This window comes from Orcinus orca, chromosome 8 (genome assembly GCF_937001465.1).
Source record: "Orcinus orca chromosome 8, mOrcOrc1.1, whole genome shotgun sequence".
NCBI classification, from domain to species: Eukaryota; Metazoa; Chordata; class Mammalia; order Artiodactyla; family Delphinidae; genus Orcinus; species Orcinus orca.
In genome coordinates, this window is record NC_064566.1 from 36,442,391 (window position 1) to 36,468,236 (window position 25,846).

The 25,846-nt window shown below is 47.5% G+C and overlaps 1 protein-coding gene across 5 annotated transcripts in view; it reads right to left on the reverse strand.

The window, feature by feature from the left end:
* The window catches only part of NAV2 (neuron navigator 2), a 399,505-nt gene that overhangs the window by 256,125 nt on the left and 117,534 nt on the right, over positions 1-25,846 (reverse strand). For all 5 annotated transcript variants that reach the window (XR_007478781.1, XM_033409220.2, XM_049713471.1 and 2 more), the window contains exons 2-3: positions 15,830-15,947; positions 7,367-7,419 (exon numbers count right to left, since the gene is read on the reverse strand). Coding sequence is in view for 4 of the 5 variants with exons in the window: in XM_033409220.2 (XP_033265111.1) it covers positions 7,367-7,419; positions 15,830-15,947 (171 nt within the window). In the remaining variant the exon portion in view is untranslated. The remainder of the gene's footprint in view (positions 1-7,366; positions 7,420-15,829; positions 15,948-25,846) is intronic.

Consider the following 25,846-nt stretch of genomic DNA (forward strand, 5'->3'; position numbering starts at 1 on the left):
TCGCTTAGAACAGTAATTATCTTCATTTTTATTATCAATGTTAATCATCTCTGGTAATTGTAAAGATGTCTAAACATGCTTACCTCAAGCAACATAAAAGAACTCAGTAAACGAAAAATTAGCTGCCATGTTCTATTTGGATCCTCTGGATAAACCAAGGGAGAAAAGAATTAAGAGGAGGAAAGACACTTCTAGAATAGGGCTAAATATCCATTTCTTAAATCCCATAAAGAACTTCCAAGTGAACACCCAGTGCTCAAATCACTGCTCAACAGTAGATAATGATATGAGAATAACAGTATGTTATAATCCTCTAGCCCCATGGACACATCCAGGCCAGCTCCCTCTTTGGTTTTTCCATCTGTCCACCCATCCACCCAACATTTATTAACCACCTACTATATGCTAGTCATCTAAGTGATAGGTGCTTAGATCCTCAGGTGAAAGATACAGCATCTCCTTCAAGAAGACAACTGAACAGACAACCACAAAGAGCAGGTTATGAGACATGCTTTCACACCTGGGAACACAAGGGACAAAAGGCACCTAATTATCTCAGTTACTTGAGTTAACAGTTAACCTGAATATTCAAGGTTACATTTGCCCAGGTGGGACAATCATCAGGTCTCCCTCGCAGACTGGACAGCTTGCATCAAAGTACAAGGCACGAAAGTACAGGGCCTGCTTGGGGCACCCCAAGTTCCAGTATGGCTGGGGGTATAGAGTTTGAGTGGCCAAGTGGCAGGAGATGGTGGTAACTAGATTGTGAAGGCCCTTCTATTGTGTGCTCAAGAGTATGGAGAGGTAAATGGGGAGCCAATGATGGTTTTGAACAGAGAGGTGACCAAAGAGGTAAGAGACAGACATGGAGATGGCCGCCATCTTTGAAAGAGAATGTCAGCCACAACACATGCAGTGATGCTGGATGTGCCCCCTGAATGGGAAGCAGTGGATGCTTCCTGCCCATGTTGGCCCTGGACTCCCCACTTTGTTTTAAATTCTAAGGGGCCCATGGACGTTCATTCTTTCTTGGTTTTGTAACGTGTGTGCCCTTAGGGTTATGTAAAAATAGGTCCAAGGGCCCAGGGAAGAGGCAACTCAGCTGCGCAAGGATCTCAGACACTCCCCAGGCATGCAGCCGGCTTTCTGGCAGCTGTTGGGAGGGCTCAAGGTCACTGGGGCTGGAAACCTGATCTTGCTACAGACAGCCTTCTCCTGGCCCAGGAAGCTCTGTGCAGAACGCAGTCGGAGGTACCTGGCGCCAGGGCTCTTCCTGGGCTTCTCAAGAGGCTGCCTTTCACTGGGGGCCACTTGCCCCTTTTTCAGCTCTTGAGTTCCCATCGACAGGTCAACTCAGGCAATCTCCAGAAATACTCACTCTCCTCCCTTCTCACTAACTCTCAGCTAAACCCAGCTGGCTCTACTGTGCTCACGAGTGAGAAATAAGGCACTGGTGAGGTGGAGACTATTATGCCCTTTCTCTGTCACAGAAGGGACCACCACAGGCTCTCCAAATAGACAGACTTGGGTTCAAGCTCCAGCTCTGCCTCCTAGGCAAGTAGTCTGAGGCCAAAAAACCTTTTAAAGCTCAGTCTCCACGTGCAAAATACAAACAATAATCGCACCTATTCATAGGGCTGTCACTTCCCACATCTCCCGGGGGAGGAAGTACAGTGCCGGGAGGCCACGTGGATTAGCCAGGGCCACGGCGGTAATCCCCTCACCCAAAGGGAGGCTGGCCGGTCTTGAAACATCTATTTCTTTAAAAATACTGGGGTATCTTGAAAAACCTCATCCTATTAAGAGCTAACATCAACTGTGTGCTTCCTCTGTGCACAGCAGCACGCGGGCATGTCATACAGATGGTCTCATGCACACCTGAAAAGCACCCTGGGAGGCAGGTGTTGTTACTGACCCTGTTACAGAGACTGGTCCCCTGAGATCCTAAGGAACATGCCCTGGGTCACAAGTAGCTGACCTTCAGGGTCCATGCTCTTAGCCCTGAGGCCTTGTAACCTCCAGAGGTTAGAGGTGAAGACGACCTAGTTGATGGTCTCTCTTCCTACAGGAGACTTAGGAGGACCAGAGAATGGGCTGGATCTATCCAGAGCTGGAAGCTGACGCCCGGGTAGGGGGTCCCTAGGCTTCATCGCGCTGTGTATTTTCAGGGGCTGGCCTTCTGAAAGGGGGCTTCAGGGGCAAATGTGAGTGGGGAGGGGGAGGGAAGAGGCAGGTGAAAGGGAGATGCTGCGATGGCCCTCCCTGGGCTGCCTAATCCTATGTAAAGCACTAATGCAGTTTTTGTCACTTTCACATGTGGGGTGCCACATACAATTTTATTTGGGAAAAAAGCGTGGGGGTTCTGCTCATGGAACAGAAGTTTGAAAGCCAGTGTCCTGTCCTTCTGCGTCTAAGAGCCAATTCCTCTTGTTTTGGGAACCTAGCTGCTGGCTTTTTCCACAGGGGCCTCTGAAAGGACAGGGTGACGAGCAGACCAGTGCCCTGAGCAGCAGGCGCATCGAATGTGCGGGTCTGTGGAGCCCCAGAGGATTTTGGGATCCGTGAGCTGCTCAGGCCGTATGCAAAATTCCGGGGTATGTGTGATCCGGGGAGGAGAGAGCCAGGAGCTCTTCTCAGATTTCCCAAGGGTTCCATGTCCCCCAGTACCTGAATGGCTACTAAAACAAATTATCATCATTGGAGAAACCACCGCTGACTGAGTGCTGACCATGTGCTATGGAGAAGGGGGGTGATGAGGTCACCTACCGCAAAGGGCTGCTGGGAGGATGAACTAAGAGGTTATTTGTGAAGCACTTAGGACGGCACCTGGCACACAGCAAACACTGTTTGGCTTTATGGCTTATTTTCATCATCATTACTGTCATCCGTCGTTATCACTTTGACTGCCTCATTAGTCCTCACAAAAACTTGACGAGGTTCGTATTATTATCAACCCCACTTTATAGAACAGGAAACAGAGGCTTCAAGAGGTTAAATAATTAGCTCAAGGCCACAGAAGAGCAGAGAAGGAACTCGAAGTTGGCCCGTCTGGTTCCCAAGCCCAGGCAGGCCCTCGGTCTAGAAGGGCTGAGGGAAGTAGGCAGGACTCCCTGAGGGCCCAGGAGGAGGTGGGCAGGCAGGTGGGAAGCACTGAGAGGCCCCAGATGACCCCGGGCCAGAGCAGAAAACAGGCCAGGGCTTCCCACTGAAAGCGCCTGAAAGGACAGGCAGCCTTCCTAACTTTGCACCTCTTCTAATCGACAACGCAAAGCCAAACCACTTAAAATAGTAAGGATGAAAAAAGAAAACCACCCCCTGCTGCTCCTTTCCTAGGCTCCAAAGTGAGCCAGCGTCTTGGAGTACAGTGGGTTCAAGGCGCAAGGCAGTGGCAGCCCCAGCGTCCACTGGCTGTGCTCCAAGCAATGTTTCTCCTTCCAAACACACACGTAACCCTGCTGAACACACCACTTGAAAGCCAAAAAGATGCCCCACGGGTTGCCCTGGCAATGCTAAACAGACGAAACATTTTAACCAGCTCTGACGCACATACACAAACCTATTTAAGGGCCAAATGGATGGGGGGTGAGGAGGTGGGGGGAATGTTGTTTCTACAGCTCCATCTCCGATGATTTGGCCCCCAAAGCATCTATGTCAGACTGAAACAGAGCAAAGCACTCCTTCAACACAAGCTGAGGCCAGGCTTGCTCGGGAAAGGGAAGCCACTGCCATGCTTCTGCATTTCGGCTGCAGGCACAGTCCTGTTTTACGAGGGCCACGAGAGGATCACAGGAGATGCCGAGGTCCTGGCTCTGCCTCTCCCTGGGGACAGCCCTCCAGCTGCCGGCACCAGTGTCTCTTGATACGCTGACCTACAGCAGGGTCGGGAGGGTCGAGTGTGCCCATGAGAGTGAACGGCCTGTGAGTGCTGATATTAACAATATTAACCACCATTTCTCACATCCCACGGTTCAACTTTCATCCACAGGAGTTGATCGCACGGGTATTTTCCTTTAGAAAACTTCACTCCAGGGTCCAATGGGGCTGTTCCCTGAGGCGCTGCCACCTGGGGGGTGACGATGAACACAGAAGACTTGGCCCAGGTCTGAAAAGACCACCATGCTTCTGGGGTCCGTCGCACTCTGGTCTCTTCCACGCCCTATTCCTCACCTCGGATACAACAGGACAAAGGGTTGACACTGAGGAGAGGCCAGAAGAGTCTCACCAGACACAGCTGATGGCACATGGTAGGATCCACGAACAAAGGCTGCAAAACCTTCCTCTGCAGGGTCCAGGATAGCCTCAGGCAAACAGAATCTCCAGCAATGGGAATCGTCTTCCACTCATCATTCCCTGTGGTGAACCCTCTTGCCTTTCAAGACTCAACCCCTAAACGTTATTCCTAAGCCTCCCCTTGTCCTGGAGTGGAATGGCCCCCACTGTACCATGCACAGATGTCTATGGGAGCAGTGGCACTACTCCAGTGTTCTAATTGTTCTCTGGTCTCCTGCCCACTCATCACTGAGCTCCCTGAGGGCAGGGACCCCATCTTGTTCACTGGGGTACTAACCTGGTCTAGTCCAGTGCCTGGCATTAGTCGGCACTCTGTGACCGTGTGCTGACCGACAAGCTATAAGTATACAGTGCCATGCCCATAATGTTTGTGCATCAAGGCCTCTGGAATTCTCTAGTCCATATGCCACAAGTGTCTGCTTTCACTTCCACAGCCTCTGGGAAGAGAAAAGAACTTGAAGCAGAGCCTGGAGCTCAGGAGTTGGAGAGCAGAGCTCCGGGCAGCCGGGTAGGTCAGGAGGAGGGAGACACGAGAGGAGGAAGAGGCATCCCACCTGTAAAACTAAAGCTCTCGTGCCTACCCACCGATTAGCTAATGAAATAATTTGCCCCTTGAAAACTGAAATAGCACCCATTCCCCTGTTCTGAAGCAAAAATTGTTTTTCTTTGTCTCCGTTATTTAAGGCCTCTGAAGATGCTGTTTCTGTGAGCACAGTAACTCTATGCTGATGATTTTCAGTGGAGTCATAGCTACCCTCCCAGCAGGCACACTCTCCAATTCTCTCGTTGTGTGTCATCTTCCTTTTGCCAACATGATGCTCTCCGTGCATGTTCCCTTCTGGTCTCCTCCAAACAGGCAACATTTAGCAAACAACAACAAATCTTTATCATTGGCTGCCCTAAATAAAGCCTAATGGGGAGTTTAACCTTCTAGGAATCTAGAAATGGTAGCTCATCTGCTATGCCATCTTCCCAAATGATACTTCCCATGAGCAGGGATGCTTTAACTCTGTACGTGCTCACACACACATACACACAGGTGTCCTATTAGCCAGAACACCACCTGTGCTTGCGTGTAAGCAGCACTTCCTGTGTGCCCTAGGTGAGCTCTGCGTTATGGATTTGTCATTGCTTTGTGATGTAGGTGAAAGGACGATGGCCCCGAGTTCCTTATCATCGCCTTTCTCATCTCCTACAGAATGGAATGACTGTGGTGGAGGTTTTGTCATTCTCCTGGACTCACATCCTGTCTGCTGAATTATTCTCTGCCACTTTTACCACCAGACCTTGTCTGCCCACCCCACCCCCCCACCCCTGAGCTGGAACTAATTACCACAGACAATTTTAGGATTCTATATTCCTGTGTTCTTAAAAAAAAAAAAGAAAAAAGAAAAAAAAACACAGTGCATGAAGAAAAACCCAATACTTCCATAGCTGAAAGAGTTATAGAGAAACCACAAAATTGCGTTGGTGCTGTGTAGCGTTATACATAACATATTTACATAAACTAAATTGGCACAGAAGAATCTGAGGTGACGGTATTATTCTGTAAGCTTGAAAGTGGACTTTAACAGCAAACATCTCCAACAGAAGGTACAGAAAATACAAAGGCACCAAACAGAATAAAACGTTCACTACCTTAAGCTGTCAGTTGTACATATGCATTATAATGGGCTGGGACAAACGCATCCATCTCTATCCCAGGCGGAAACACTACATCTCTTTCATGAGAAGCTATGACTGCATGTGTAAAATGCTTGCACTAAAATTAAGTCTTCTATCTTCCAGATTTTCTCAATTATTAATACGCCAGACAGCTGTAGTAGCTCTGGCAAAAATAGCAGCTAAGCTTTTCCAAAAGTCAAAGCAGCCATGAGATGTCTGCGTGGGGACTTTCCTATGCGAGGACGGGCTTCTCTCTGGATCACACAGAAAGAAACAAAATCTCCAGTGGAACAACAACAAAAGAGAAACTCGTTTCCGAATTTCACGTGAAAAATGACATCCCCTGCCCCCACCAGGCACACTCACTCCTCTTTATAGTAAGAAACTTTGCGTGTCTAGATAAAAAGCTGATGAAAAGGTCTATCTTGTCCACTCACTGGGATAACAAACAATTCAGAAAATTAAACAGTAAACCCAAGGAAGGCCAATCACTTCAGTGTGTTCTGGAATGACACTATCCAATTGTGTCTACTCAAAGGGAGGAGGGTGAGGTTAGAAAACAAGTTATGCCTTTTTTTTAGATTTCTGGAAGCAAATTAACGTCCAGGAGAAAAGGTTGTCCTTCAGTTGCCACCTTCATATTTTAAACAGGTATTAGCATCATCTTAACAGTCTGATAATATACAATCTTTGTGGAAATATTCATATTTGAAAAGCATTTCTAAGGGAAAAACTAAGCACTCAGATTGTGTCACAATTCAATGCTCCCTGAACTCAACAGTGATCATGAATTTTCATTCAAAGATTATGTGCAGGACATGCAACAAGAACAGAATAGATTTTTAAAGATTTTTTCAAGTTATAATATCAGAGCTTAAGCACATCACGCCAGAGAGAATGTCACTTGTCAAGGTTACGTCGTGAATGGTCTGGATGTGATCGGACATTTCACATTTCCTGTCACAGTTGTGATTTCACATCATGCTAACCTTTAAAGGCAATCAGCCCACACGTCCCAATCTCTGATGGTTGCTATGACACCATCGCTCCATTTGTGCCCCAGCACCATACACAAACAGAAATTGTTGTGGGTCTCTGAGGAAAAAGCAAGAGTCGTATCAGCCCAAGTTCTAAACAAGGGTATGTTTGCAGCAGTTCTGCATAACTTGTTTCTAAGAGCAAGGACCATTTTCGCTGTCTCACGACCTACGTAAAAATCACAGCCATCTTCGAATAAAAGCCAACAAACGTCAGAGAAGCAAACCACGGCTACTTGGAAATGGCTGTTAGTTCATTAATATAATCCCCCAGAGTAAAGCTTGTGGTGTGAATGTTTTCAAGATGGTCAATATCATTTAGAGGCAGGGCTTACTAACATAACACAAACACTCACTGCCCGTGTACCACTTACCATTTGCGATCTGTTCTTTGGACAGCCATTGATGTCTTCAATCTTCTCATTTGCTGAAAAAAGAAACACAAGTCAGAAAAATAAATAATCATCACAGACACTTTGAGCAGTGATGTTCAGGACCCCTGAGGCCAAGAAAATCCTAAGGCCCATACTGGGGTTTCTCCAACCAACACAGGCATGTGAAATACTGAGACGCATCTAGCAAGCTTCAGGACTTACTCATCGAGCTGCCGCCCTCCAGGGACAGCTGGGGCAAGGTCGCTGTCATCTAAGGCAGAGACAACTGCATTGATGACAGTCTTGGAGTGATGGGGCATGGTGGAAATGTCTGGAGACTGGGAAACGGCCTGAGCTGTGACTGTGCTTTAGGCTCTTAAAAAGGCAACTGCAACTTGCCCACAAAAGATAGGGTGCTTCAGAGTGGATCCATCCAGCCACAACACAGCTCCTGGGGACAAAAGCCATAGATGACAGCATCTCACCCCATCTTTAGCCAGAAATGCTAAGATTGCTTTTGTTTGTCCTGATTCTATTCCCGAAGTGGTGGCCAATGGAAGAACAAGAGAGTGAGACTTTAAAAATGTCACATCCATGCTCATACAGTAAGTCCAGATTAGATCTAGAACACACACTATTGAAGTCAAAAGAGTGCCTACCTACCTACTTAGGGAAGTGATAGAAAGAGGCTGTACTGAATAAGCTGGATTCAAATAAATAACAGGGAAGAAAGGCCCAGCTTCCCATGGTGAATGTATTTCATCCTAAGTATGGAGGAATCCTTGCAAGACACAGCCCAAGACATCTGAGTTTGCAACTACAGTGCTACAAGAAAGGCAGTACGTGTAGTGGCTTGGAGGCGAAGATACCCCAGTTTGAAGCTCAGCTTTATAGCTTCTCAGCTGTGTGATCTTAGCCATGTAACACAACCTCTCTGGGCCACAGTTTCCTCATCTATAAAATGGAGCTAATACTACCTACTTCACAGGAGGAGCTGTGAGAAGAAGATTATATGATGCCAGTAAACTGCTTAGTGCAGCGCCTAGCACACAGTGTGTGTTCTATGTATGGCAGAGGTCATTAATCCAATAATATATATTCTTATCATCTATGCAAAAATATACAAAATAAAATTTCCCTTTTTTTGATGTCTCCATCTGAGTTAAGCCCAGAAACTCAGCTAGGAGTTCACAGTAAAGAATTATGGACTTGCCTCCTCTGTGAAGCCTTTATGAGATTCCTCCCCAATCCCATGTCCCTTTACTGCATGCCCCCTCCCCTAGAAGGGTAAGTCCCACTAGGTCTCTTTGCTCTCCCAGCACCCTGGACTTGCCTCAACTTTGCTTTTAAGTAACACCTAATGCGTAACTCCTTTTCTTGTCTCCCCCAGCTATGCAGACATGTAGATTTTGTTTTTTACACTTGTATCCTTAGGGCTTGACAAGTGTTTGCAAAATTGCATTTAAAAATATATATATATATATCACATCAGATTTTAATGACTATGACACGTAAAACTTCCATGAAGAGAAAAGACATTGAAAAGTGTCTGAAAAGGATAACAGACTCAAAGTGTCCCAGGACACTAAGGTTTTAGAACACCTGAAACTAAATATAGCTCACCGTTACCTCAATTGCGTTTTTTTCCTCTAGTGTTTCTATCTTAAGAAGTAAAAAATAAGAAAGCAAGCTAGTGGCAGGAAATTATTTAAAAATCTAATTACTAGAGACAGCCTGGTTAGTATACATTCAGCCTGATCTACACCGTCTTTAGAACTGGCCCAAAGTAATAGATATTCAGGCTTATGACCCACCTGGGAAGACCTCGGTCTTCAGAGAGCCAACTGAGTTTTCTCAGCTCTTAAGGACACTGGGATAGGCATTTTAGGAAGCTTCCTCCACCTGCTTTTCCCTACTCCCAATAGAGGAGCCATAAAGCCTTTAGAAAGCACGTGAAGGATGCCCAATGAATGGGATAACTCATGCATGTTTGTTCTTCCGTTCACCAGAAAATACAATTAGCCAGAATGTGTCACTAGCATGTCAACTCCACAAAAACAAGGATTTTCATCTGCTTTGTTTTCTACTATAACCCTAGAGCTTAGCACAGTGCCTGACACACAGTAGCCTCTCAATATGTATTTGTTGAGGGGAACTAAGGAGTATTCTGAACATTCCAATGAATCAAAGTTTTACTGTCTATTTTGAGGCAGCTGCTCTTTCACTTGTATATATCCATGTACGTACTGAAGGTGGAAAAAAAGGATGATCCTTGACAAATGGCACTCCTTCATACATGGGAGATGATGGCAGGCTTGCACTCTGACCTTGGATTTTGATACACAACACCGATACGGCTTTTGAGAATCAAGGCCACTCAAGGTATCTTCCAGTTGGATACTCATGAGGGCCAAAGTCATATGGCACTGGATTCTGACCAACAGCCAGTTCATTAGTGCTCGTTAAAGTGAAGGATGGATAACTATGATCCTGAGAAGTCATTTTAAAGATTATTTATATACCTTCTGGATAAACAAAACCAAGGGATTTGGTCTAATTATCCCCTAATTCCTTTTCATGGTCTGTCACCTAAACCACAGTCAGGTGCTCCTTGAATTCATTAGGCTCCTATAAGCCTAACGCTGCCATCTTACAACATTCAAAATAAACCAATGGGGTGAAGCCTATTCATGACCCTCTAAAGAAAACATGGGAAGAGATCAAATGACTCAGCCCCAACTCAAAATAAATGTTTAATAAAAATGCAAAAAAGTCTGGACCTCCTAGTTTCCAATTTCATGTAATTTAAATACTTCTCCTTCAACTTAAATTCTCAAGAATTTCTGTGGTTGTCATAAATACTTAGAGCAATAATAGCAGCTCCGATTCTGCTGGTTAGAAGGAAGAAGAGCTTGGTCCTCAGAGCTGAATTTATTAACTCGGGGTAGGGGGTCTTTGGCTACAGCCCCAGAGAAGATAACCAGAGAAGCAAAGGCATTTGTCCCCCGAAGTCTTCAACTGTGATTAAAACCGGCATCCTCAAGTGCCAATGGTAATTTATTCATTCCAGCAAATCTCTAATGTGGCGATCTGTCTGCACACAAGGTGACAAGTTAGTAACTGGAAAGCATCAGTGCACTTTGAGAAGAATGGGATCAAGCTCATCACTTCTCAAAAGACCTCCTCGGAAGGGTTCCAAGCATTTCAACAGCCCAAGCATCTATGCATGGCATCTATGCATGTGCAGGGCAGCTGGCAGCCCTGCCAACGTCTAGCAAAATTGGCTGCCCTCACTGAAAGGCAGATGACTTACCCAAGGCCACGTCATGGTAGCAGGTCATCAACAGAAAGAAGGTACAGTCCTGCGTGTTGCCTGAATTTCCTTGTTGTGCTCAGGGGCAGCCCAAATGGTGGTGGAAAGTGAGCTGCTCTCATCCCCTCTCTGTCTTGGCTTCTCCTTCTCTCCAAGCCTCCTTTGTTTATCCTGTTTCCCTCCCTCTCTCCTCTTTCCTCCCTGTCTCCCGCCCCTTCTCTCCTTTGCTCACTCCAACCCCTTCTGGCATCCTCCTGCGTGACAGCAATGCAGGCAGGAGCGGGGAGGCCTGTCTCTCCCTCTTGATTCATGCTGTTTATCCTGGCCTCGCAAACCTTTCTAATAACTCACGGACATGGCACCGTGATGGGCTGGCAGGCAACTGCTGGCTTCGGGCAGCTCATGACTCAGGAAGATAATCATACTAATAAGAGGCTGAACACAGACACCCAACCCTCAGTCACTAAGCAAGGGCACTAAGAGGCAGCAGCAAAAGGTCTATTTTCTGCCTAATGGGCAGAAGGCAATGACGGAAAAGTGTGGGCCCCAAGGTATGCCACTATCTGGTAAGACCAGCCCTAGGATGGATGGATGAAGAGATGGCTAGACCCTAGGGCCCATCTGGGCTAGATGGAGACTTAGGTAGGAGCAATGTCTGTGAAAAGCATCTAAGGTTTTCCTTCATGTTACACATCTTAGCTTTTAAAGGATTCCAACTCTCCATCATTAGAAATAGTAGAGAAGGGAGTAAGATTCCCAAGCTGAAAACCGACTCTTCGATCACTGGCCTTTGTTCTTTAGGCTAAAGCCCAGAATTCACTGCCCTGTACCTGGTAGCCCGGCCTTATTTTGCCTTGTTGAGCCTCTGACTCTCTACTCTCCAGCCTTTCTGTGCATTATTTCCTCCACCAGGAAAGCCCTCCCGACCACTTTACCCAGCTAACTCCAAATTTGAGGTCTTGGCTTATAGATAAATTCCTTGAGGAAACGTTCCCTGATTCCTACCCTCCCAACCCAGCCCCCCAGCTCCCCAGTCATGGGTCAGGCCTCATTGCACACGGATCCTTAATCATTATGCACAACTTTCCTCCCTCCCAGGCCTAGGAACAGGTTGTCCCTTCAAAGGACAATCTCCCTGACTGCAGGTTTTGATGGACCTTCATTTAGATGTGTTCTTTTGAACTATTTTGAAGTAACTTCAAACCTACAGAAAAGTTACAGGAACAGTACAGAGAATTCCCGTATAGCATCACCCGTTCTCATTTTCTCCCTCTCTCGCTCCCTCCCTCTTTCTCTCTATAGGTACACTTGTTAAAAAATTCTGAATCAATTTAGTGTAGGCTACATAGATCATGTCCCTCACTCTTAGTGTGTATTTCCAAAGGACAAGGATATTATTTCATGGTACAATTTTAAAATTCTGAAAATTTAACATTACTGTAATTCCAATATTCCAATTTTGTCAACTGACTCAAAATTGTCCTTTGTAGCATTTTATGCCCCTGTATGGGATCCAGTCCAGGATCACGCGGTACATTTAGTTGTCAGGTCTCTTTAATCTCTTTTCCTCTGGAACAATTCTAAGCCTTTTATATCTTTCACAGCACTGACATTTTGGAACAATTCAGGCCAGTTTTTTTTAACAGAATGTTCCACCATTTGGGTTTGTCTGAGATTCCTCAGGATGGGTTTCAGGTTTTCCACCCCTGATTGCAATACAACACTAAGTGATGTTGCACTCTTTTCGAGGTACCACGTCAGGAAGCATGTGACACCCAGCTGCTGCTCACCAGTGATGTACTTTTGATCACCTGGTCATGATGCCTCATTCTCCCATGTGGTTACTATAGCTCCCTTTGCAGCTAATAAGCCATCAGTGGAGAGCCACTGTGAGACCATGTAAATAGCTGCTCTCCATCAAACTTTCTCCTCTAGATTTCAGCATCCATTGATGATTCTTGCCTTCACTAACCTTTACCACGCAACTCTTCTACATTTATCAGTCAGCATTCACCCGAACAGTTGAGTTCTCTCTTCTCCATTGACAGATCATCTATGTATGTATCTATCAATACAGATTTGTAGATTCCTATTTTATTCCACAGTTAAAATCCACAATGGTCCTCAATTATTTTGATGCTCTAGTTATCCCAGATTAGCTTGCTCTTTGTAGCGCTGGAGGGCAGAACTAGTACTTGTAGGGAGACACTACCAAGGAGGGGCAGATTTTGACTTAATGAAACAAGAGCTTTTAAAAAATTCTAACTCTCTGTCGTTAGAACTGGTTGAGGAGGTAGTAAGTTGTCCATCTGCCGACTACTTTAATAGACTCTGCTGACTACTTTTCATGGAAGCAATTCACACATCAGGTTGAGGCTTTTAAAAGGTCCCTTCCAAACCTTAGAGTTGCACCAGAATCCTGGAAAGGAGGAGGGTGTGACATACAGTTTAGAGGAGTGCTCAGAAGAATACTAAATACTGGTAAGGGAAAACATCTGGGCCACCTTTTGGAAACAATCCGAGCCAGGCTTAGGGAAGCAAGGGTTGCAGTGAATAAAATTCTCATCCCTAATCTCCTCAACTCTTCTTGAACATCACTGCACGCCAGGTACCATGTTAAATGCTGTGCATCTAGAAAGAAAGATGACTCACACCCAGGCCTGGAGAGACCCGGGCCCAATACAGCAGTCAGTAGGATGACAGAGGAGGGTCCCTCCAGCTCTGCCTGGGGGAGCTAGGAAGTATCAGGGAGAAACTGACCTTTCAAGAATGAGTAGGAGCTCTCCAGCCAAAGAGCAACTGTAACCACTAGAATTCTGTCCAATACAAGATGGAGTCACTAGGACTCCAATTCTGGGACAATCTTAGGAGAACAGAGAGAGATATACCCACCCCCAACACACATATGTGTGTGTGTGTATATACACACACACATATGTATATATTAAAAACACGTACACATACAAATATATATTTTTACATGTTCCTTTTATAGGCACATGTGTGGGGGAAGCATGGAGTATAGCGGTTAATCGTTTAGCATCCTGGTCAGAGTGCTGTCCCCTCCCGCCACGCCCCGCCAACCAAGAGATCTGTGTTCACAAGACACTCTGAGATGAAATGTTCTGAACTGGCTGATGGACAGTCTAGGGAAGAAGTCACATAGGAGATGCCTATGTTTAGCTGCCTTCTCATCTCCCCGTATCCTGGGCCTCTGTTCTCCACACCCAGAGCAGAGGGTGTGAGCCTGGCACAGTCAGGGGTAGAGTTCCATGTGTTGACATCTGGCCTTACTTAGTAGCAAGTCCCTGAGCAGAGGGAGCCTCTCCTGGAGGGCTGGGGGGAAGCAACTTGGTGGCCTGAGTGGCAGCCTGCATCAGTGGTACTAGCTTGGGCCTCTGAAATCACAGTCCAATAGTTCAGGCCCAGAAAGGTCACTGTCTAGGGAGGTTCATCTCATCTGAATAGATTCGGGGAAGCATCCTCCTGAGCAATGATTAAAAACTGTGCTAGCTTACGTTTCCCTAGCACTATGCTTAGTGAATGTGCAATACACGTTGCCATTCACCTTTGCTGGGCCCTGGCAGACACAACTAATCTATCGTGACACTCTGACATCGATTCAGAGGCCTCTGCATCTTTCTACACATACCTTTCTAGGCAGTGGCCACCAAGTCCTATCCAGAAACGCCTTCCGGTATCCAAGCATATTTCACATCTGATACCTACCTTGTGCATTTCCTAAGACTGCCACAAGATCAGACAAAGCAGGAATGGCTGTGCCCATTTTAAAGACAGGGAAACAGAGGTGGCAGAGGCCATGTTCAGAGACCCATGTGGCAAGGAGCTGAGAGGGTCCTCTAGGAGCTGAGGGTGGCCTCCAACCAACAGTCGGGGAGAAATCAGGGCTCACACTCCTAGAACTGCAAGTAAATGAATTCTGCCAACAATCTGAGTAAACTTGACCCCTTTCCCCAGATGAGGACTCAGGTCTGACCAACACCTTGACTGCAGCCTTGCAGAGGCACCCAGCTAAGCCATGCTTGCACTTCAGATGCACAGAAATAGCTAATGCATGTTGTGAGATAGTTAATAGATGTTGTTTTAAGCCATTAAGTTTGTGACACTTTGTTATACAGCAACAGCAAACTAATACAGGGAAGGAAGGACAAAGGAGAGAAGAGAAGGAGGACCAATGGAAGCTGGTCTTCAATCAATCTTGGGACAGCAGGGAAGCATCTTTCTCTTTCCAAGTCCAAGATCTTCGCCTGAGGGCAACGTACCTATATTTTTAGGTACAGTCTCCACAGATGTGAGCAGAGCTAGAACCATACAAGGCTTCTTCTCACTTGAAGGATAAGCAACTTTTCCATAAGAACTCACGCCTGAGGGGCTGGGGCTTCTGTCCTTTCTTTCTGCCTTCTCTTTCGGCATGAGTCGGCCGCTGAAGCTGCCAGCGACAACCATCAGTCTAATGCCATCTAATTGGCCTCCCGCCTCCACGGTCTGCTCTGCGTTCTCAGGCAGAACCACTGGGGTGCTTCCCTTAAGACCCAAGGCAAAGCTGTGCCCAGCCTCCACCCACGTTCCTGCCCAGGGTGACTCCTCTCCTCCTGCACACAGCCAAGGCATTAAAAGCCCCACCGCTCCACTTCCCTTCCCCTAGTATGAAAAACAGAACCAGCCCTCTGCGGAGTTTGATCCTTTGATTTCTCAGACCCGATTAGAGTTCACAGGAATAAACCAGCCCCATATTGCCATTTTTTTTTTTTTTTGAAATATTGCCAGAGTAATCCACAAAAAAGCACCATCGCAGGGGGGAAATGAGAGAGCCAGAAAGATGGTAGGAGGTAAGAAAGGGGACAGAGAGCCCCTCCCCAAACCACCAGCATTTCCCCCCAGCCAGGGCTAGTCTTTCTTCTCAGAGAATCAAGATGAGATTGCCACGTGGGTGATCTTATCAGGAAAAGCAAACTGGTACCCCTCACTCCCCCGGCACAAGACAGAGTCAAAAAAAGTGTCATACGTGTGATGACAGAAACACTGCATTTTTAAATGTCGGGGTTCCAAGTCCCTCGTGCCAGACCCGACCCCGTCCGGACTGGTCTCCACGGTAACTCAGCCACCCCTGACGTAAAATCTGCTCTTACCCACAACCTGGATAATCTGGGCCAGGAGGACGCCGTCCGTCACATCTTGCTGGAGATCCTTGATGAGACGTTTGTGGCCTGATTTGGCTAGATAGTGATTGGCCCAGTCCGTGTAGATCTGCAAAAAAGCAAACGGGCAACTTTAGGAACCCCGTCAGATTCCATCTGAGGCAGCTGCTGGGCTGGTATAGGAGCCACTGTCCTGCAGGCGAGCCGTCTGGGGCCAGCCAGCGCCATTAACATGCAGCGCATTGTGCCCATGGAGTATTCAGCTGGCCAGAGCCAGGCTTTCACCTATTGAGAGATCTGCCATAAAGGCTCAGGAGAAAGCTAAAGAAAGCTTCAAAACATGCAGAGGCCTGAATGGGACAGGGGACACGGAACTAAACAGTCTGCGCCAGACGGCTTTGAGAGGCGGCGGCTCTAAATGCAGGCGAGGTCTCCCCCGCCCCACTGCCCTACCCCGCCCCTTCCCATCTTTTTCTCTTTATTGAGAAAACGTATGGGGAGGTTACCACCCAACAGGCATCTTTTCACGGGCCATTTCAGGGAAAGGAGGGCTATTGAGTCAGCCGAGTTCTCAGGAGCCTGGGTCCCTTGTGAAGGAGCCAAGTACCAAAACACAGAGCGCTTCAATTACTCTTGTGTGAGCGGGGTTGTGAATGGCCTCACGATCATCTCAAATTTAATCAGTTTAACTGAAAAGCCTGGCATCCTTTTCACAGTTGGGATTCTCTGAACAAACCCCCCCCCCCAGCAAATTCCAATATATTTAAACACAGCATCGGTGTGCACAGCACCTGAAAGGCAGAGGCTGGGTCATCATGGGATCAGGAAAGCAGACCCCCTTGGGGGACGGAGAGACCTGCCCCCTCCCAGTCACAGAATCATCGGCACAAAGAGTATTTGCTTCCAAAGAGCCAACAAACACAAGAACACTCTCGCCTAAAAACTTTCTCCCTAAATGACACAAGCCAAAAACAAAACTGAAAACCTCCTCGTCGATTCTGAGTGCTAAGTTTCACGCGTGGACTTGTGAGTTTGCGGGGGACATGCAGGTCCTATCTATCAGCACCTTTTTTTCCCCAGGAGGGATACAAACCCGCGCCTGCTCAAAAAGAGAAGTATCCCACCTCAGCTGGGCCGTGTTTGCAGGTGCAGTTCACATACTAATCCGTGTGATGTCTCCACCCAAAGGATGAAGGTGATCACTGTATCTCCACTATCAGGCCTGCTCCGAGATCTCGCGTGACTCACGGAGCGGTGGAAGCCCTGTCCTTGCCCCAGCTCTCACTCTTCCCAACACTGTGTTCAGAGGAATCTCACACAGTGGGGTGCTGCCCTTCAAGGCCCCCGGAATGGGGACTGAGGGCCAGGGCCTGGACTTGCAAAATAGGCCCTTCGAGGGAGGCGGCACCTCTCACTGCTCCACCTGGGACCGTGAAGGCCTCATCCCAAGAGGGGCCAAGGCAGACGTGCACTTTCCGCTTCATCAAGCGCTGAGAACAGACGACGCCTATCCAGCCCCCAGCCCCCAACGCGAAGCTTCCACTGCAGAGACCCACACCACAACACGGTTCTATTTCACACCTCGGACCATGGCATCTAATCCTTAAATCCATGTCACTTTCCTTCCTCATGACTCCCAAATTGTCAGATAGAAGCTCTAGTTCAGCAAGATCATTTTCAATTTCACAAGCACTGAGAAGGCTAAGGAAGTCAAGCGCCATCTTGGTCATTACAATGGCCAATCTGAGAGATCATTCGATGAAATTGTTAAGAGGGAGAGAGAGAAAGGGAAAGACATTCAAGGGAAAAGAGAAAGACCTGGGTTCAAGTCCCAGCCCTGGAGGCTCCCCAGGGTGGGGATTTGGGTCCGTTTTGTTCAATTTCTCAACATGTATCTCTGGAGGAACGGGTGTATGACCTCAGGTGAGCTGTTTGACTCTCTGAGCCTAGGTTTTCTTATCTGTAAAATGGAATAAATACCATGTACTTGTCAGTTCTTATGAGGACTGAGTGATATAACATATTCGGGAAAAAGTGCCTTACGCAGAGTAGGAGCTTAACAACAACGAACACATACAGAGCCTAATACATGCCAGACACGGGTCCAGACACTTTACATGCATTAACTCATTTCATCCTCATTCTCTGTGCTAGATGTTATCATTGTGTCTACTTTTCAGAGGAGAAAACTAAAGTGTACAGAGGTAAAGTAACTTATCTAAGATAACAGGGAAGTGGCAGTGCCAGGATGTGAACCCAGGCTGACTAACTCTAGAATCCCTTAGACACTCTCCAACACTGCTTCTCTGAATACAAATATAAATTATTCAATGCACTCACCCCCTCCATGACACCATCCTACTGACTCGGTTCATTCTCTGTTATGTTCTCACTGAAAGAATTGTTTAAAAATAAATAAAACCCCCAAACCTATCCATTGCTGTCTGAATGCCCTTTGGCAAGTCACTTGCCTTTTCCGGGCTTCAGTTTATCCAGCTGTAAAACGGGCACAGTAAGGTCTACTTCAGAAGGTGGTTGCGAAGACCCAGTGAAGCACCACCTGGAAGCCCCTGACCTGACCCACGTGGGGCTCAGGAAGCAGAGGCAGCAGGTGGTCAAGAGGAGGGCACTGGAGTCAGCAGACTGCTCTAAATCTTAGCTGCCACGTTGCCTATTACGTCTGTGTCCTTTGGCCTGGGTGTCCTCATTTACAAGAGGGGATAATAATACCAACATCATTGCACCATTATGAAGGTGAAACAAGTTCATACACATAAAGGACACAGAATGTGACACATGCTAAGTGTTCAGTAAATAAAAAGGATATTAGAAATTTGACTACCAGCATTATAAAATGGGCCAGAACAAAACCAGCCACAGCCTCTACCCTGAACCTCCAGGACGCAAATGACTTGAAGACTCACTCCCCTTCTCTTTCACAACGTACAATTCCGAGAGTCTGGAGCACCCCCATCTGCAATCACAAACCACAGGAGACTGTGAAAGAAAAGCAGGCCAGAAACTGGCCAGGCTGGTACAGAGAGTGATACCAGGCTGGCATCTTCCCTCAACAGGAGATACACCGCAGTGATGTCTCAAGCCCTGGAGGGATCCTACCACCTGAGGGTCTGAGGGACCACGAGAACATCCCAAAGCTTCAAGCCACCTGCCCCACAACCATCAGCTGAGGTGAGAACAGGCCACGGACAAGGACACCGCTGAGTGGGAGGAGATACAGGCACCTCTGCTCATTCCCTCCCTAGGTGACTAAGGGTATTTTAAAATAGACGTATCCTCCCTAAAGCCAGCCCTCTCTGTGTCTACACAGTCCGGCAGGAAGCCAAGGTTAAGCAAGCTTCTGTCAACAAGTACAGGGGTAACCCTCTCCCACTCACCCACCAGCACACACAGTGCAGAGCCCTGGGGAGGCCACACAGGTATCTGGCATACCGGGGAGAACCTGGAAAGTTCTACAGTGGTCAGAAATGGCTCTGCCAAAGAACTGAATCTCTCTACTCCACGCTGTTTAAGACAGAGCTCTTCTTCTCCCAACTCGAATCTACCTACATACCACAACCAACGTAATCTTCCAAGAGCACAGCTCTAGTCCTATCACCTGCTCACAGAATCATCAATGGCTCCCCACTGAATGAAAGGCAAACTTTTCACACCGCAGTTCAAGGCAGTCTTATCCATCCACTCTTCCCCAGCCAGCGTCGACCTCGCAGGGGAGGCAGTGCGTGGGTAAGTGAAAAGCTTGGGCTTGGGAACTGACCAAGTCAAGGTGGCCCTTGGCATGTGAATTTCTTTTCACCTCTCTGTACCTCAGTTTTATCCTCCATAAAATGGGGATTATACCAAATATATGATAAGGCAGGGAGGGACTGGCCAACTGTGACCCAGGCCAAACCCAAGGGACCACCTGTTTCTGTAAACAAAGTTCTGTGGGAGCCCAGTCACACCCATGTGTCATCTGTAGCTGCTTCCGGACCACAATGGCACAGCTGAGTAGTTGTGATAGAGGCTTCTGGCCCGCACAGCCTCACATATTTACTGTCCAGCTCTTTACAGAAGAAAGTGGCCAGTCTGTGTCATAGGGACTGAATGACCTAATATGCCTACACATAGCAAGGGCTCAGTAATAATTACAATTACCCTCAGGAAAACTGGACCTCACACTTCCCCATCTCTGAACTCCTGCCACCCCACCCACCTGAGTGCCTCCACCTGGGGCCACCCCACAAAACTCCGTTCCTACGCTGGTTCCTCCAGGAAGTCACCCTTGATTTCCACACTGCATCCCGAGCTGCACAGGAAGCAGAGAACCTGTTTGCTGGCACCACCTCCTCACTCCACCCCCAGATCGTGGCAGAGATGGTGTCTCGTCCATCTCTGGGCCCAGACAGCGTCTCTCAAGGCGGGGGCACAGCAGGTGGTCAGTAAGTGGTTGCCGGCATTGAGCTGAATGGACAGAAAAAGGGCAAACCCTTGGGAAACTGATTGCATTGGAGACTTAACGTGAGCTCTCAGTGAATCCTCAAACCAGGATCTCAAGTCTCTTTATCGACTGAAAAGAGGAAGGAATAGAGAAAATAAATCACTCCAGAGTGCAAGCTCGTTAATCAGGACCCATCAAACAAGAATCATTGATTATCTGGAGTTTCCTCTCCCCAGCTCTCGACTTTGTGAAGAAGTGAGTCACAAGAAAATGCCGAGATTTATTTTAAGAAACACAGTTTTCCTGGGCCCTGCTATGCACTGACGTACTTCAGCCCCATCCCTCTCACTCGCTGTTTCAGTAGCTCATGCAATGACTGCCGTTCTTCCAAGGAGTACCTTTGGAAAATAAACTCACAATATCCTTAGTCATCGAAGTCATCGAAACTCACAATATCCTTAGTCATCGGGTTCAGGAAGTCAACAAATACGGAACAGTGTGTGTTTGGAAGATTTTAAGCAAGGGCTAAGGCATGCAGGGCTTCCTCTGTAAGCCTCAGGCATTCAGAATCAACCTCTCCAGAGCCTCTCGTTCCGCAGAGCTCTAAAGACTTAGGGCTTCTGTTGCTTTTACGCTGGAGCCCTCGATCATCCTTGATCGGTGAACTTTCAGTAGAAATGGGCAAGACAAAGAACCACACAGTTCCAGGAAAGAATAAAACAACCATCCCCACCCCCAACTCCAAATCATCACATCATTCCAGAGAAAAGATTCTAGAGGAAAAGGCTCTAGAATCGTTTCACACCGGTATCTGAAGGAGTCTTTCCCGCTCTGGCTCTGACCCATCTCGCTGAGTTTACCACTCTTCCCACCCCCTCTAACGGGAGACCCAGTGCCCCAGAAGCGCCTGGTGAGGGAAAGGAGCTGCTGTCAGAGGCTTGAAGAGAAAAAAGGGGAAGGAAGACAATGACAGCTGAAGAGCGAATTCGTTTTGATTCACTTTATTAGCCCTGACAGAATTTCAAGGAGTGTGTCATTTGTTTGCTTATAACTCCACATCACGCCATATCAAACAGGCTGAAATCAAAGAGGGAAAATCTTGACAGATCAAGCGAAGTAAAGAACCTGATTATTAGCTGTAACAAGAAAACTGATAAAAATTGCACTGTTGTTAAACCAACGGGGAAGGTGCCAAGTTTATACTGCAATTAGCTCTCAAATGAAGGGGGAAGGGCAGCTCTAAGGAAGAAACCTCCCAAAATTCCATAAAATAACTGCACCCAAAGTCATTGCCCTAACAACTCTAAATGCAGACCCACATGCTGGGCACGCAGATTGATGGATCCTGAAGCGGCAGACAGCTTTACCACAGCCGTTCCAGGAGGAAAAGAATACAATGTATCTCTTAGCAGGAAATGCCAGGGGGGAGATTTAAGATACAAGTACACTAGTCATTTAGCATTTGAGGTGGTTTCCAGTCCATCAGTTGTAAAGAGAACTCAACTGTTCGGCCTCCATTCAATGTCCCACTCTAGACTTTGGGAACATCAACATCCCATCATTTCCATGACTGTGTGGTTAAATGGTTTAGTTCTGATTGTCCTGAAGCACAAAAAATGATATTGCAAAGATAGTACAGAGTGTCCACCCAGCACCTGAATACCACAAAGAATGATTATTCAAGTAGTCACAGTTTTAAGACAATCAAAATGCACCATTTGTTATCAAGAGCAAAGCTGGTTAACACATTCACTTCTGTATCCCCAGCATCTCGAAAGGAGCCCGGTACCTACCCAACAGGTGTGTCCACATGTCCACAGATCATTTTAATTGCCCGGGGTGAAGTAAGGGGCCTGAAGCTAGCTGGTGGCTTTTTCCCTCTTCCCCTCTCTCCCCATCAGAGTCTAATATGTCCTTTCTTAATGCAGACCCTGCCTTGATTAAAACCGCTGCCTTGAAACAAACATTCAGATGGGTGAATGGTGTCCCCAGCCGTATACATTGGAAAAAGAGGGGGAGCACGGAGAAGGCAATCCAGGCCACACAGCCCAGCAGGGGCTGAGCCTGAACGCTGGCACTGCTCCCTGTTTTCTCAAAGCAAGAGTCCAGTTTTGCCCAGTGTCCGTGGTTCTCACTACATGCCCACCCTAGAGGTCAATGACTCTCTTCCAACCCCATGTTTGCCATCTCCCGATGCATTACTCAGGTCATTTGTGGTTTTTCATCAACCACGGTAATTATACAAGGGCAGTGTGCCTGCAATCTCAGGAGCTGGCGTGGACCGGGGTTCAGATCTGGCTCTGCCTCTTACCAGCCAGGTGGCCCACAATGAGTCAGGGCCAGCTGAGCGCGGGGGGCCCTCACTTACACAGTGGTGATATGTAGGTTTGCTTTACAGACGAAATGAAAACATGTATGTCAATGGTTAACACAGTGTCGGGAGCACAGTATTGAATAAATGGTGGTTATTCATATTCAAATTAATATAAGTTTTGGGGGAATAAGTCATTCTAAATTGCTGAGAGCTTCCACTTCTGAAAGCCAGTTTTTAACTATGCCATAGGGACTCTTTCCCAAATAGATTATCATGACCCCTGCTTTTTAAATTAACTCAATTCCATGTTTTCTTGATGACCTATGGACGTACTATGAATAGCATTTTGATGCATACAAGGAGGCCCTTAAGGCTGCAGAGTTGCTGGAATGTCTTTAAAAGACCCCAGAGTCCTTTAAATTTAGGGGTAAAGTAAAAGAAGTACCATTCAAGCAAGAGCCTTGATAGGACTTTTCCATTGATGAAAACACCTAAGTGGAAGGCTTTTGCGGCACCCCTCTGAGCTGCTCGGAGGGTCGGTAGGGAAGGCTTCTTGGCTCTCAGCTGGTCTCTAGCCAGGTGAGGCTGCTAGAAAGCTGGGCTCCAGGAGCACCTAGATGTGACTGGGGTCTGTATCTCCCATGCGAGCACATGCAGAATGGGACTGCCAGCCCCTGTGCTCAATATACGTTTTGGAACATGGTTCACAGGATCTTGTTTACACCAGGGAGTATACATCCCTGTCTGGACCCAGAAGATAGCAGCAGGGGGAGGGAGGAGCCCACCGCTGGTTTTCTCCCTTTTTAATGGGCAGTAACCTACATACTTGTATGCACAACCACCAAAGAGCCACCCTGACACCTGCCCATATGTATGCTTCTGTCCCTAAGGGATATGCACACGTGTACACACACACACAGCAGGTGACTAGAGGAGGGCCAGGGCTTATCGCTAATCCGAATTTCCATCCACTCCCCTCACCACCCTTCCTCCTACTTTACCTCTGAATGATATCAAGTCAAGAAAAGGTGCTCAGAGCTGCATGTACGCCCTGGTGCCTTGAGCAAACCCTGCCTGAGCAGCCGCCTCTGCTGGGTCCCACTCTTGCTGTAGCCTTGGGTAGGACGCTACCTACCACCCACCAAATTCTAAGGTGAACTGATAAAGGAAGCACCTTCTAGAGTCAGACTGCTTAGGTTCCAGACATGCCTCAGCCACTTCCCGGCAGAGTGATCCCAGGCAAGTTTCTTAAACTATGTCTGAGCCTCCGTTTCCTCATCTGTAAAATGGGTTGACTCCCTATTCAGGTTCTTGTGAGATTGAAAAGAGGTCATCTAAATGGGAAGGAAATCTAAAAAAGAGGGGATATATGTTTACGTATAACCGATTCACTTTGCTGTACAGCAGAAACACAATACTGTAAAGCAACTATACTCCAATAAAAATTAATTTAAAAAAAAGATGATGAGAAGGAAAAAAAAAAAGAAAAGAGGTCATCTAACAACACCCAGTGCATAGTAAGGACACACGGTATGTTAATGCCAATTATCGTTACCATGAAGACGATGCCATGCGCTGTGAACACTTGGCAAACAATGGATTCCTTTAGTTCCCAACTCACCTGTGAGGAAGGTATTATTTCCCCCATTTTACAGATGAGGAAATGGAGGCTCTGAGAGGGGAAATGACTTTCCCAATGTCACACACTAGTATGCAGCCTTTGATAGCAGAGACTCTGGCTCCTAATGATGCTACACTGCTCCTCAGAGGCCCACGCAGGAACCGTGAGCCACAGAAGGGTGAGCGTCACGGCCGCGTGGGAAAAGCAGCCAGAGAGAGTGAGGCTCGTTGCGCAACAGGCACCTCAATGTCACTCGCGCCTGCCCCTGGGAACACAGTTGGCTGCTTGTCACTCACGCCTAACAGATCCAAGAGGAGAGCTGACACTTTCCCATGTCACCAAAGCACAAGCCAAACATCATTTCACAACAGCGTCACTACCGCAAAAATAAAAATGCCGGTACCACAGGAGTTACCGCTGCAGGGTTGTATCCGGCGGGGAAATGCTCAGGCGTAAAGCCCGCCAGTTCCTCCAGCCTGAAGTGGACCAGGCCAGCCTGGGAAGGGCCCCCCAGCCACACAATGGTGGCATTGTCCTGCGGGAACACCAACCAGCCGCAGGTGGGCGTGCACAGCGACTCCGGAGGTTTTGAAACTGTGCCTCTAGAATAATACGCCAGGCCGGGGAACGTGCAGGGAGGCACTGGTGAGATCTTAAGGATGAGCACGGAGGTGCCTGCTTACCCCACACCTTGCGCTGACCCACCTTCGATGCCTAGGATGCCCCTTGCTTGCTTGCTCTGTCCTGGGATAGGCTGTGCTCTGCCCTGCACTTGACCGGATACACAGTCCTTTCCCATGTTTCCTCACTATGGCCACCACCTGTGCACAAGGGGAGGATGTGCTTCTGTTGAGAGCCTACTGTGTGCCAGGCATTTTCTACATGTGATCTCATCTACAATCTCTCCTTGCTGGAGTGACAGCTGCAGGGGAACAAAACTTCTCATCTGCTTTGCTCACTGAATTTTTCCAAACATCCAGTATGGTGCCTGGCACACAGTAGGTGCTCACTAAATATCTGTTGACTAAATGAGTCATCCCCATTTTACATACTGGAAAACAGAGGCTCTAAAAGGTTAAGAAACGTACATAGGGTCCCACACCTAACAAATGGTGATGCCCCATTTGAGCCAGGCAGCCTGGTCCTGTGGCTACCAGCTCTTACAAAAAATGTGCATCCAGGTCTCCCGAGGGCCTCCCTGGAAAGTCAAATAAGGCCAAGTAAGGATGAAGATGATCACTGGTGCCTTCAGAATAAAACTGGGTTCCCCCTGCAGCACTTCCTCTCACCTACTCCAACCATAGATGCAAGATCTGAATAACTTTTACCATAATGTCCAGCATTTCCAAGAAAGCCAAATGTCAGAGCCCACTTGCAATTTCTCAAGTATTTTCAGTCCCTTCCTGTGTTCATTAGTCATTAGAGATATTCTCTTCCCAAGAGCTTCCTCTCTGGCTGTGATGGGAACCAGGCCCCCCCCCACCCCAGAGGCAGGCCTGGAGGGAGGGAAGGACGAGATGTGGTGGAGGGTAGGGGGAGCTGCTGACACACTCTTTGACAGCAAACATCCCCAAACCCAACAAGAGCTTGTGGGAGCTGCCTGGCAGGGTGGCCACACCTGAGGGGCTGGTGACA